General features: G+C 47.3%; 1 protein-coding gene across 1 annotated transcript; it reads left to right on the top strand.

Annotated features, from left to right (window-relative positions):
* The first annotated feature begins 5,277 nt into the window (after window positions 1-5,277).
* SAP18 (Sin3A associated protein 18) lies at window positions 5,278-8,587 on the top strand. The gene is made up of 4 exons (XM_055801546.1): window positions 5,278-5,429; window positions 5,601-5,710; window positions 7,243-7,365; window positions 8,100-8,587. The coding sequence occupies exons 1-4, from the start codon at window positions 5,358-5,360 to the stop codon at window positions 8,254-8,256; spliced, it is 462 nt and encodes a 153-aa protein (XP_055657521.1). The 5' UTR covers window positions 5,278-5,357; the 3' UTR covers window positions 8,257-8,587.
* The last annotated feature ends 3,669 nt before the right edge of the window (window positions 8,588-12,256 follow it).

The raw sequence follows: 12,256 nt of genomic DNA, 5'->3' as shown, positions 1-12,256 counted from the left end.
AGATTGCAAACAGTTTTGCGCTGGGTTGGCCTGAAGTGCTGTGGAGCTGCTCTCCACCTCCCTCCTCACACCCCTCAGGGGATGCAGGCAGGATCACATCCTGCATCCCTTACTGGTGCCCACTGCGGGGAGCAGCACCCTAAGGAAAAAAAAGGAAGAACCCCACTGTTCCCAGTTCCCCTGCCCAGGCCTGTCACAGAGCACAGGAGCACTGTGGACATCCTTCTGAATCCCTCACACACCCAGGCGCATCAGGTACAATTTAGCTGCTCAATATCAGTTTATCTCAGCTGACTATGGATAAATCACACATTTTTTAAAAAATTATAGTTCAGTGAAACATATTTGCTTTATGAGGACATTTCTGACACAGGATTAAGCATCTCTGCCAAACTGTGTTTCTTTCTCAAAAGTATGTGGATACTGCAGGTTTTTAGACAAACTGCTGTAGGTATTTAAAATGAACAAAAAATATAAATATGAGTGATAATGCTCATTTGCCTAATGATTATTATTCTTGGAAACATTTTTTCTGAAACTGAAAAAAAAACCATCATCCTGAGGATGCTCTTTCAGGAAACACCTAATGTGGAATCGTTCAATCTGAACGGCAGAATTATAACATCTGGCAACATCACAAACAGCTTTAAACAAGGTCTTACACTGGCAAGTGTGAGGCAGCTTGTTTACAAGGCACAACAGTGGCTCTGCCTTGCCTCATGTGTTGCAACACAGGGACGCCTGTGTCCCTAGAGTGTGCACAAGGCTGTGCAGACTGACCAGCGCTACTGTCACAGTAACAGTTTAATAATTTTGCAATATTGTATAATAGTAAATCATCTTCAAAGAGATTCTGTTAACTTGTGGTCATATATGTAATCTATACACAAGTATAGATTCCTCCCAGGCAGCTAAGCCTTGGTGCTCCTGAATTAGAACACTGCCTTGGAGTCTCCACATGCTTTACACGCAGAGTGACAAAGTCCTTTTGTACATTGCAAATGAACAGCCCACTCTGGCTAGTCCTTGCCAGACGGGCTCACTCACCTGCTGGCTCACGTGCAAGTTGAACAGGGCCACAGAAGCCCATCAGTTATGGTGTATTTTGTGAGCCCAAATCATATCAATTCAAAATAGGACTGCGAACAAGAACTGAAGCTTAAATGAAAACAGTATGATTTTCTAGCAGTGCTACAGGCTTCTTGAAATCCACACTAACTTTGGTAGAAAACACAGGAAATTAACAGGCTGCAATGAAATCTACCGCACACAGAGCATTCTGAATGCAAAATGTATCTGTGATGCTATCATGACACAAAATGCAGGAAATACCAGCAACCATACTTGCAAAGAAAATTTGACCGTGTTCTTTCACCACCAGTTAAAGCCAGTTTGTGGCAGAAGTTCCATCAAACTTGAGACTTTGCTCGCTCAGTGGATTGTAAAGATGTTTGAAAAGATGATTGCGCGGTTGCCAGAACAGGGTAGGTGAACCTTCGGCTATCAAGATAAAGACCAAGTCCTCTGTCAAACAAGCTTTATGGGACACACGTACAACCATGAAAAGGTAAGAAGTGGTATGTAGTCCTCGTTAGGAAGAACTCGCAAATGCAGCAAATAAGCCAGAAGTCTTGGGAGCCCTGGGAACCTGCAAACAGCATGCTGCAGTGGGTGAGGCAAGTTCAGCTTCTTTGAACTGAGATTCGATATACACACGGGTCTGAAATGTTTGGAGTTCCTTGTTCTGGTCATCTGCTACCGTGTTTCTAGTGTCTTGGAGGTTTACCTCAGTGGCTAACATCCCAGGCCCAGTTGTGCCCTTCCTTTCTGTATATTCCCAAGGACGCTTTTTATTTACTATCTTCTTCTTTGTTCTGCCTAGAAAGTTTTAAGTCACCCAATATCAACTGCTCCTTTTATTTTTCCCTTTCAATCACAATTTACATACGGTGTTTTGTAGACCCACAGTGCTCTTCTGCAAATGGCTGTGTCAGCTTTGCCCAGTCCCATATACCAATGGCACCAACACACCATCTCATTCATACCTTTCCTAGATGCTCCAACAAACAATTAGAAGTTCACTATTTAAATAACCACTTAAATAGGAATGTGTGTTAACAGTTCTTAAAGAGGCAATTCACATTTCTGAGACCACTTGTCTCAGTTCTCTACAGGCATTCCTATCTGAAAATGTTTGATTCGTATTCCAGGTATCTCCTTTCCAACAACAAAGGCTAGAGACTTTCTTGTACGTACAGTGTTACTCTGCTTCACTACTTCAGTGAGGAGCTTTCATTTTCTTTACGGCATACGCTATATATACATGTTTGCACATATAGGCACTGTTCGCACAGAACAGGGTGTCCCTTAGAAGTACAGGGAACCCCCCACCTCCCAACACCTAAGAAAATGTGAAGGGAGAGTGAAGCAATCGACCATCTCACCACCAGTGAAGGACAGACCCTATTCCATCCCTACTCTCTCCCTCCATCTCCCAGCTACTCCTGGGCATGCACTTCCACTACGCACCTTGCACCAGGTCTAGCAATCCTGGAATTGGTGGAGAAAGTGTCACATGTGATAAAACATGTTAGAAAACCAGCCCCCGGCTGGACAGTTTTATGTTAAGTTAGGGAACTTAACTTACTCTTGGAAGCATCTAGTGAGGGCCACACCTGGCAGGAGGGAGGGGAAAAAGCCCTCACATGACTGAGAGTCAGGAGAGGCAGCGGGGAGCTAAAGCCCCCTCCTTTGGCAAGCATGACCGGTTAGACTAATTCGGGTACACGTGGGACCTCAGCCCAAACCAGTGGGAATCCAGTTTCACTGTGTTATACCCTGTTTAACCAGACAGCGCAGTCTCCAGTAAAACCTGCATCCTGCAGTCCAGGTCACAGATCACATAACTGCATTTTCACTTCCAAATAATTTTCAACTTTCTCTTCCAAATATGTAACAGAAGAACCAAAGTTTTTAGACTGAAAATAGTGATTGTTAATACAGTTCATGAAAAAAATTAAGTCATGCTTTAATTTACTTAGTACTCAAGCACACTAGGTCATTTTTCACGTAAATAAAGCACTTACAAAGTTATAGCAGCAGGAAGTACTTAGATTCGTAACAGAACTGTGCTTTATTTGTTACAGCTGTTCCTTTATGATACCTGATCTAGATATAAATTCCTTTGCTTTGGAAATGGCGGTTCACATACTGATCCCAAAGCGTTTATTATCAGGGCAGATATAATTAACAGTGTAATAAACTGTATCGTTGCCTGGGCAATCAAATCCTGCAAATGGTGTCAAGGCTGAGTCATTCCCTTTGGTAATAAAACGATGATATTCTATGACTTAACGTAGATTACAAATTGTACAATACTGCTGAGGCTACCACAACAGAAGGTTAATAAAAGCTGAGGGTGTTGGTTCTCTTATCTTGTATTAGGTGTGCCATAAATCAATATTTTATACCAGATGCTGCTGGTGATATTACAGGTGGACTGCCAGAAGTTTTTTTTCCTTTTTTTTATAGTATGGACTCATAACCCTTTTTCAGCTTTATGGTGTACACAGAAACCTCACAGCTGAACAGAGTTTAATAATTTTTTTCTCCTTTACATATTTTTTTAATAAATAATACATTGGAAACATCTATCTACACTGTTTGGAAATGTGAAATAAAACCGCAACGCCACCCTTAGAGCACAGGTACTTCAAGTTGTAACACCTTAACAAGCATATGCTTTTTTCATGGTGCAGGATTTAGTGTATTTATTTTTCTCTGGTACTAGACTTAGGGAAAGCAGACCAATGCAGATGTAAATTCACCCTGACTATCCTTACTCAGAGAAGTACATTGCAGAACGTGGACCCTGAGGTGCAGCTTCAGCAGCATGTAGCTTTGTGCTGTACCCTGCTGCAAGCATCAACAGAAAATTTATAGCAGTAGTATAGGAACACTATAATAATACAGCATCAAGTAGAGCTTAAGGGGATGGTTAAGGGATGGGAACATCTGACATACGAGGACAGGCTGAGGGAGCTGCGACTGTTCAGCCTTCAGAGAGCTCAGGGGGGTTCTATCGCTGTGTATAAACTCTGGATGGAAGGCAGCGAAGAAGTCAGGTTTCTTAGCAGTGCCCAGTGACAGGACCAGAGGCAATGGGCACATACAAATACACCAGAAATTTACGTAAAATAGAAGAGGAAAAATAAAACAACTTTTTTTTTTTCTTCCCATCCACCCCCCCCCCCACCTTAATTGTGAGGGTGACCGAGCACTGGAGCAGGTTTCCAGAGAGGTCTCCATCCTTGGACATACTCAAAACCCACTCAGATCTGGCCCTGAGCAACTGGCTCTTGCTGATTCCACCTCAAGCAGGAGTTTGGGCCAGGCAGCCTCCGCCAGAGCTCCCTTCCAGCACCGGCCTCCGGCATTTGCTTATTTTGCACCTGCAAGCACATGCATTTCTGTATGATTTTATAGATTTTGTTTTACTCTTGAAATAAATCCACAGCACCTGAGGAAATAATGTAAGTATAAATTCTTTCAAAACAAATTATCAACCCCCCCAGCATTGTAACACGGGTAACAAACAGCACCCGTGTCACACCAGGGGCACGGAGCCCGGAGTTTTGTCAGGCACAACCACAGGCTCGAATTTAACCTAATGCAAGATCCTGTTCTTGGAAAAACAAGACCGTAAACAGAAGGCACGTGCATCTGAACTTCCCCGAATGTAATATTAAGGGAAACGAAATGTGATTTACCCCTTTCCAATTTATTTTGATCAGCTGCTAGTTACAGCGCTCGATTGCGTTATTTACCTACACTACACATCTGTTTAAACGTGCCTCCATATGGAAAGAAGCGTTTATTTTTCCCCGAGAGACAGCGGGATTGTCAGTAGCTTATTAAAAGCTTTTCTCAGTGTTAAAAAGCCCAGGCGGCGATCCGGCGCTACCAGCGGGCGCCCGGCAGCGCCCCCCGCCCGGGCCCGCCCGGCACCTCACAGGTTTTCGGAGGAGCCACGCAAAGCCTGCGGGCAGCCCCGCCGCACGGCAGCTGCCAGCCCCAGCGAGGCGTCTGCTACACGGGGCTCGGGCTATACGGGCCCCGCCGGCGCCCCGGGCCCCAACACCCCTCCCGCGGGCGGCTGCGGGCCGCTGTCGGTCGCCACCGGCCACCCTTCCCCTCAGCCCCCGCGGCGCGCACAGCTGCCCGCCCCGTTCCCGGCCGCCGCCCCAGCCCCGCTCCCGGGCTCCGGCCGGCTCGCGCCGCCCCCTCCCTCCTCTCGCGAGAGCTGAGGCGAGCGGCGGGACATCCGGGGCCGCCGGCGGTGTGTGCGGCGGGGCAAGATGGCGGTGGAGTCGCGCGTTACGCAGGAGGAGATTAAGAAGGAGCCGGAGAAGCCGATCGACCGGGAGAAGGTGTCGGGGGTGGCGCCGCGCGTTCTCTGGCGCCGCTGCCGGGCGCGGCGGGGCGGGCAGCGGGGAAGGGAAGGGGGCGGGGGCGGTGTGGCGGCGCTGGGAGGCCCGCGGCGGGGCGGGGGGGGCGGCAGGGCCCGGTGAGCGGCCCCTCAGCCTCGTCCCGCCCCGCAGACGTGTCCGCTGCTGCTTCGCGTCTTCACCACCAACAACGGGCGGCACCACCGCATGGACGAGTTCTCCCGCGGCAACGTGCCCTCCAGCGAGCTGCAGATCTACACTTGGTGAGTGCGCGGCGGCCCGGGCGGCCCTGCCCGGCCCTCGGGGCCCTGGGAGGGGGCTGGCAGCGGGGCCGGGGCGCCTGCCAGGCCTGGGCGCCTTGGCAGCTGCCGGAGGGGGTCCGGTGGGCGTCGCTTAATGCAGGAAACGTGGGGGAGTTGTGGTGGGTGGCTGCTCCGCGGGGGAGGGCAGCCGCTGCCGCAGTACGGCGGCTCTTCTGGCCGTGGCAGCTCCGACCTGGCAGGCCGGCAGCACAGCTTTAGCCAGGTGCTGGTTGCCGGACACTGGTAGGTAGGGTGGTGGAATTGCCGGTTACCGATGCGGGTAATCGGAGACTTTTGTTGTGGTGTATCTTTCGTTATCACAACGAATCTATTCAACAGAGCTGTTCTCCTTTAATGCTACGATTTTGTTCCAGCAACCTCGTTCTTTCAGTAGAGGTGAATGATGTGCTGCTGTAAGTCAGAGCCGCCTGAGAGCAGAGCCGTGTGTTTTTGTATGGTCGGGTAGCAGTACTTTAACAGAGAGCTGCTTTTTATTGCTTTCAAATTTAGTTTGGAGAACTGCTTGAGTCTGCATTACAAGCACATTAGGTTTTGTTTATAGTATTTTGAAGAATGCTTTTGAAATTGAATTATGCTACTTCTTAAATCTTACTTTTCCTTCAAGGTGTCATCTGGGGTTGTAACTTGCATGTCGTATGGCTGAATAAATCCATATTTGTAGCTAGCAAAGCATGCAGTTCTAATTTACTTCTTAATGGGATTTATGGACTCAGTCCAGGCTATTGATGGTGTCTGAGCTGTTTTCCATCTGCAGAAGTCAGAATGGGCATTGTCTGTCAACACATGGCTCCTTAGTTGCTTGAAGCTTGGAGTGAGTGTACAGTCTATATAATTAGAGCCGCTTTGGTTGCGATGATTGAGTCTTTTTGTTCTTTAAGTTCTAGAAATGAGCTTTAGCCTTGGTCTGGTTGAAGGCTGGGAAAAGGGAGGGCTGCCTGTTAGGGCAGAAATGGAAATCTTGATGGAAATGTGAAACTGTTTTTTCTTTCCTTAAATTTCCTCTAATATTCAAAAAACTACTTCAACATAGATGTCAGCTTAGTGAGGAAACTCTTATGCCGTTTTTTTTTTAATTACATTTATGCAATGAAGACTCCACCATTTAAATAGTAACTCTTTTGAGAGAACTGGAAAAGCAGGTGTTGAAGCCTACATGGAGGTGAAGAGATAACTGTGATATTGCAGTCACTTGGAAGCTAGTTAGAAGCTACATTTGCAGTAGGCCGTGTTGCCTCCAGTCTATAGTAAGTGGTGGATTCTCCCAGCGTTGTGAAATCAATGGCTCACTATGCAGCCAGAATGTAAGATCTTGCTCATCTTCAGCTATTGACAGAAAGTATGCAAAAGCAAGGAAACATGGTTAAGTCACAGCAGTGTATTGATTCCATCTTAAATGGGTTTTGGGAAGCTTTTTTTATTGCTGTTGCTTTTGAAATGTGAACCATTTTGGTTTGTTTGTTTGTTTAATCTAGGATGGATGCAACTCTGAAAGAGCTGACCAGCTTAGTGAAAGAAGTTTACCCAGAAGCACGGAAGAAGGGCACACACTTCAATTTTGCAATTGTTTTTACAGATCTCAAGAGGCCTGGGTATAGGTAAATGGCATTTCTTCTCCGGGTTAATAAAACTAGACTTCAGGTACTGGACCGGTGAATTATTTTTCATTAACGCAGATTTTAAAGTTCAGAACCCACATACAGAATTTGTGAAGTTCTTGGTAACAGACTGTATGACCACCCATACAAACTCTAAATTTTGCTTGGTGACCGTCATTGTTCATGTCTTACCAAAACAATAAGCCTTGGGTGCTTGATGGCTTTGGTTGCTGTATTGGCAATCAAGCAGAAGGCAGACCTATGCATCCAGATGAAGCTTTGCTTCTGGTGGTGGGAGGCACGGTAGGTCTTACGTCTGAGAATGTGTTTGCGTTCTAGCAGGGCTTCTTGTTGGAGGTATCTCTCTTCCAGAATGGTATGAGCTAAACTTGTCAGCAACCAGTGGATATATCGTGCTCTGTTATCTCTGGGGTCTTGTTCTGTGTCTGTATGGAAGGGGGGCAAGGGATTTTGTCTAGTATTTAATTTAATATGGTAGAAGGTTCCCCCAACACTCTGCCCCATCAAAAGGAGAATTTGGTATGGCTTTTCTTGGTGCACCTGGTACTGGAGAGAAAAAAACCAAACAACCCATCATCCTGTGTAGATAGCTAAATGTTAAGTAGAGTGCAGAGGACAGCATGGGAGGGTTGTGATGAGCCAGTACAGTTCTTGTTTGGAGATCTAGAGAGATTTGCCTCTGATGATCAACTTGCCTTTCCTCCTGCGTGCAGGGTGAAGGAGATCGGCAGTACCATGTCGGGCAGGAAGGGCACAGATGATTCTATGACATTGCAGTCCCAGAAATTCCAGATAGGAGACTACTTGGATATAGCAATCACTCCTCCAAACCGTGCACCGCCCCCATCAAGCCGCATGAGACCATACTAAACCGTTGCTTCTTTGTGTGATCACATCTTCTGTATATTCCTACTTGCTGTTCTAAAGCAGGCTTATTTTTTTTGCTTTTGTTGCTAAGCAAGAACACCTGAAGACAAAGCTAAGCATCAGAAATGAAAGTTAACTTTTAAACCTTACCTTTTAGTTTGTTTAGAAGAAACACTTCTCTTTAGCAGTGCCATCATCCTATCTCTGATTGTTATCTTTGAATGGTAAGACAGTGTGTCCAGTGTTTCAACATTTCCATAAAATGCGACCAGAAGGATTACAGATGTTCTGTAGTTCTTGTTTGGAATAAAGATTGATGATGTTAATCTTTTGATAGTGTGGTGTGGTGTTTGGTTTTGTTTATTTTTAAAGTAGGTTTCTGCAGAGAAATTCAGAAGGCTGCTTTTAAGCAGAAGTTGAAGTTGAAAGCCTTTACCTGGTAACCTCTGGGCTTGCTGAGTAGCGGTAGGTGGCACAACAGGGTTTCCTTACACAGGATGATTTCTTAAACCACTGCTGGCTGGATTTTGGAGGAGGAGCATGTAGGTGGTGTGGTTGGAGGCAAGCAAGCTCAGCGCTACTCTCACTGCTGACATACATGCATTGATGGTGGAAAGTTAGAGATGAGCTGTGTAAAGCTGCCTGTCCTGTGGGATGGCAAGGGGAGCTAGGGCAGACCACTGTGGCTTCCAGGGTCTGCTCCGTCTTGTGCCAAGGTGATGCCAGTCCGTGGATTGGGAGCGGCCTCTGTGACACCGCTATATCCCAGGAGGGGCTGCTGGCCTTTTCAGAGGAAGGTGCGGTTCAGCACACTTGCACATCAGCCTTACTTAAGTTCTGAAGAACTAGTATTGTCTTGGAAAAACGGAAGGTATAAAGCTTGCTTTTTTTAGAACAGTGGTCTCCAAACTTCTTTCTGATCGCACACCCCTCAGCAGAAAACTTTTGAGCACGTGCTTCCAAAATTATAAATTACATCCATCTACTCCTGTACAAATGTATTATGTGCATTTATAAAACTACAAAAAAATAGGCATTAAAAAGGTGAAATACTTCCTGCACCCCACTTGCGTGCGTACCAGTTTGGAGGTGGCCTGGCTTGTCCTGCGCACCCCACTTTGGAGACTTTTAGAAGACTGGAGTATCTGCAGAGACCTGGCCAGAAGAAATACGGTATTTCCAGATTGAGGCTGAGTAAGGAGGAGGCAGAACTATTTCTTAATGAAAATGTAACAGCAGGTGCAGTGCCCAGAGCTGCTCTTGCGCGTGGTTTAGGTGAACCGAGAGGCGGTGAGACAGTAAGGCTGCGGAGCTCTGGGTGTGTGTGGGAGTCCTGACCCTGACCCTCACCATCGAGTTCTTGGCCAAGTGAACCTGCGGGGTGGAGGCAGCTGGCTCACACACCCACTTCTCCTGGGCTGTTGACCACAAGCAATATATTGTCTACGTGTACTGACCAAGAGGACAACACCCAGTTTTGACTTCCAGAACTCCAAGGAAGGTGAATATTGTAGCCTCTTTCCCTTTAGTTGTCTTCACCTGATGAATACATACGACTTTGGGCCCTCCACTGACTGGTCTGAGCTGGGTAAGTCTCGCTGCTGAGCTGTCCGTCAGGTGGCTTTTCACAAACACTCGCTGCTTGTATTGAACACAGGTTTTTCAGTGCACTGTAACTCTTGGGTGCTGGGGCAAGGCCAGGGTGCTGAGAGGTATTAAGGTTCAAGTTTGTTCTGAGTTAAAAAGATGGAACTGGAGGGTGTTGGGGGTGTTCAGCAGCCAGCTTCCGGAATCCTCGAAATAGGGGAGAGGGTAGCTAAGGGGGCTCAGCTGTTCATGCGGAAACTGGGAGGCTGGTCTGCGTGACGTTGCCGGGTCCCTTCTTAAGGAGCAGGAGGAAGAAGTGGGGATGCACCCCCCGCAAATCAGTGTCACACGGGCCTCCCGCAGCTCAGTGCTTGCCGGTGTCTTCTGTCACTGCAGGGGGAGAGCTTGAGACACGGAGATGCCGCTGGTCCTAGAGCAGGCTCCAGCTGTCCCTGGGCTGTGTGCCCCTGCCAGTGACCGTGAGCCTTGGGCTGGCTGGGAGAGTACCAGGTGCTTGTTCTCTGCGTGTTGTGCCCGTGTGCTCAGAAAGGCAAGAACAGGAGTAGAAGCCATAGCCGCTCCTTAGAGCCTTCACCTTCCTCACCCGCCTTAGCAGAGCAGAGGCGAAGACCTGGTAAGTGTTCCTGTCTGAGGACAAGGCATTGCTTTCATGACGTGTGATTTTTATATATATATATATATGTATGTTTGGTGTTTGTTTTTGTTGTTTGGGTTTTTTTTTTTTTTCCCTCTCAAGAGTCCCTTAGTGCAATAAACCCTGAAGGATTTTAGGTTCAGTTCTGCCCATGGTTCACCCTCTTCTGTCCCCTTTTCTGGCTTATAAGTTAGGGAGTTCAATTTTAGCCTTCAGGAGTGACCCTCATTTGCACAATCACCTGCATCTGAGTCACTTTTTCCCCTAAGATGGAAGAAGCTGAAAAGTGCTTCCCACCCTTTTTTAAAGAGAGCTCAAGACCATACAAGCGTTTTACAAGGGACTGGAAGTGGCAACCGGGGTGATCTGATGTGGTCAGAGGTGGGATGGGTAGGATGCTTTGCCAGGGTGAAGGCAGTCGCCTCTGGCGTGAGGGGGAGGCTCACCGCAACGCTGCTGCTGTGAGGAGCCCGTGTGTTGTAACAGCTCAGTGACTTCTGTGTGACACGGGGGGCAGGCTAGGGACCCGTGCCGCCTGCGGGCTGGGTCACAGCCATCTGATCAGCTGTCTGGTTTTTGGCACCTTACAGACCCGGGCAGACAGAAAAGCGAGGACAGCTGCTAAGTGGCCTGCTTGCCACAGGGCATCACCCATGCTGTAAAATGAGTGCAGCAACCAGCATGTAATTAGAGAATTGCACAGCCATTAGAGGTACACAGGAATGTGGGCATTTCCTTGGTTTTGTGTCCTGGTTTTTGCTTTAATTATGTTTAAGAATAATTCTCAAAATTAAATGTAGTCAAGATATAAGGCAAGAGCAGCAAGTGAGCCCATGTCTGTGACTCAGCGGCTCTGGGAGGCAGCTGAGCTTTGTTGCTGGAATGGGAGACATGGCCCAGTGAGGGCTCAGGCCTGCCCAGCATGGGGCAGGTCTCTGCACACTTCAGAGAAAGAGAGGAACACCTGCTGGCTTTATAGTTGGTATCCTGTGGAGCAAAATCACCAGGAAATGAACATGCAGAACTGCCCTCAGTAGCGAATACTCAGCTTGATTGCTGGGGTATGGAGTTCACCTTCACGTGGCTAACATAGAAGTATAAACTCAGCTGACCTCTTCCCCAGCTGCTTTGGGCTAAATGTGTTTCAGGAAAGAGATTTGCCCTCAAACACTTGCACTGCACAGAGAAAGGTAATGCGGAAGTGAAGGGAGTTCAAGTTTCTGTACCTATCTTTGTGGGAAAAGACACTTGAGAGGTCAGTGCAGTTAGTTAGGGTTAGGCATTCCCTACATCAAAAATCCACAGTGCAACCAAGGCCAACCAAGTGCAGCGTGGGACTCAGACAGCAGCAGCACCAGAGTACGACCGTTGGGGTGTTGCAAGTGGTGGAATAGTAAGTAAAAGTTGTCACCTGCTAAGCTTCTACTGCAAAGGAGGGGATTTACTCACAGTAACAAGGTTGTCTGTCTCTTTTGAAGCTACTAGAAAAGCTTAGGGAGGATGTCAGTCCCTAAAAAGAGCAAAATACTACAGCGCTGTGGTTCAGGGAAATTAAAACATGGTCTCAAAATTCATTAACAGTGAGCAATCCCATATGCTCAGGAAGTAAAGTGGTGTAGACGACACTGAATCCGGATCTGTCAATCCACAGGACTGACTTGATTTGTATGTAGCAATTTAATGAGTAATTTTTGTCCCTTATCAAGGCAGCTGGATGAGATGGTTTTTTTCCCCTTTTCTTTTTGGCTGCTTAAAGCTCTA

Source organism: Falco peregrinus, chromosome 4 (genome assembly GCF_023634155.1).
Source record: "Falco peregrinus isolate bFalPer1 chromosome 4, bFalPer1.pri, whole genome shotgun sequence".
Lineage (NCBI taxonomy): Eukaryota > Metazoa > Chordata > Aves > Falconiformes > Falconidae > Falco > Falco peregrinus.
Note: the sequence above shows the minus strand (reverse complement) of the source record. Positions and strands in the feature narration are given on the sequence as shown.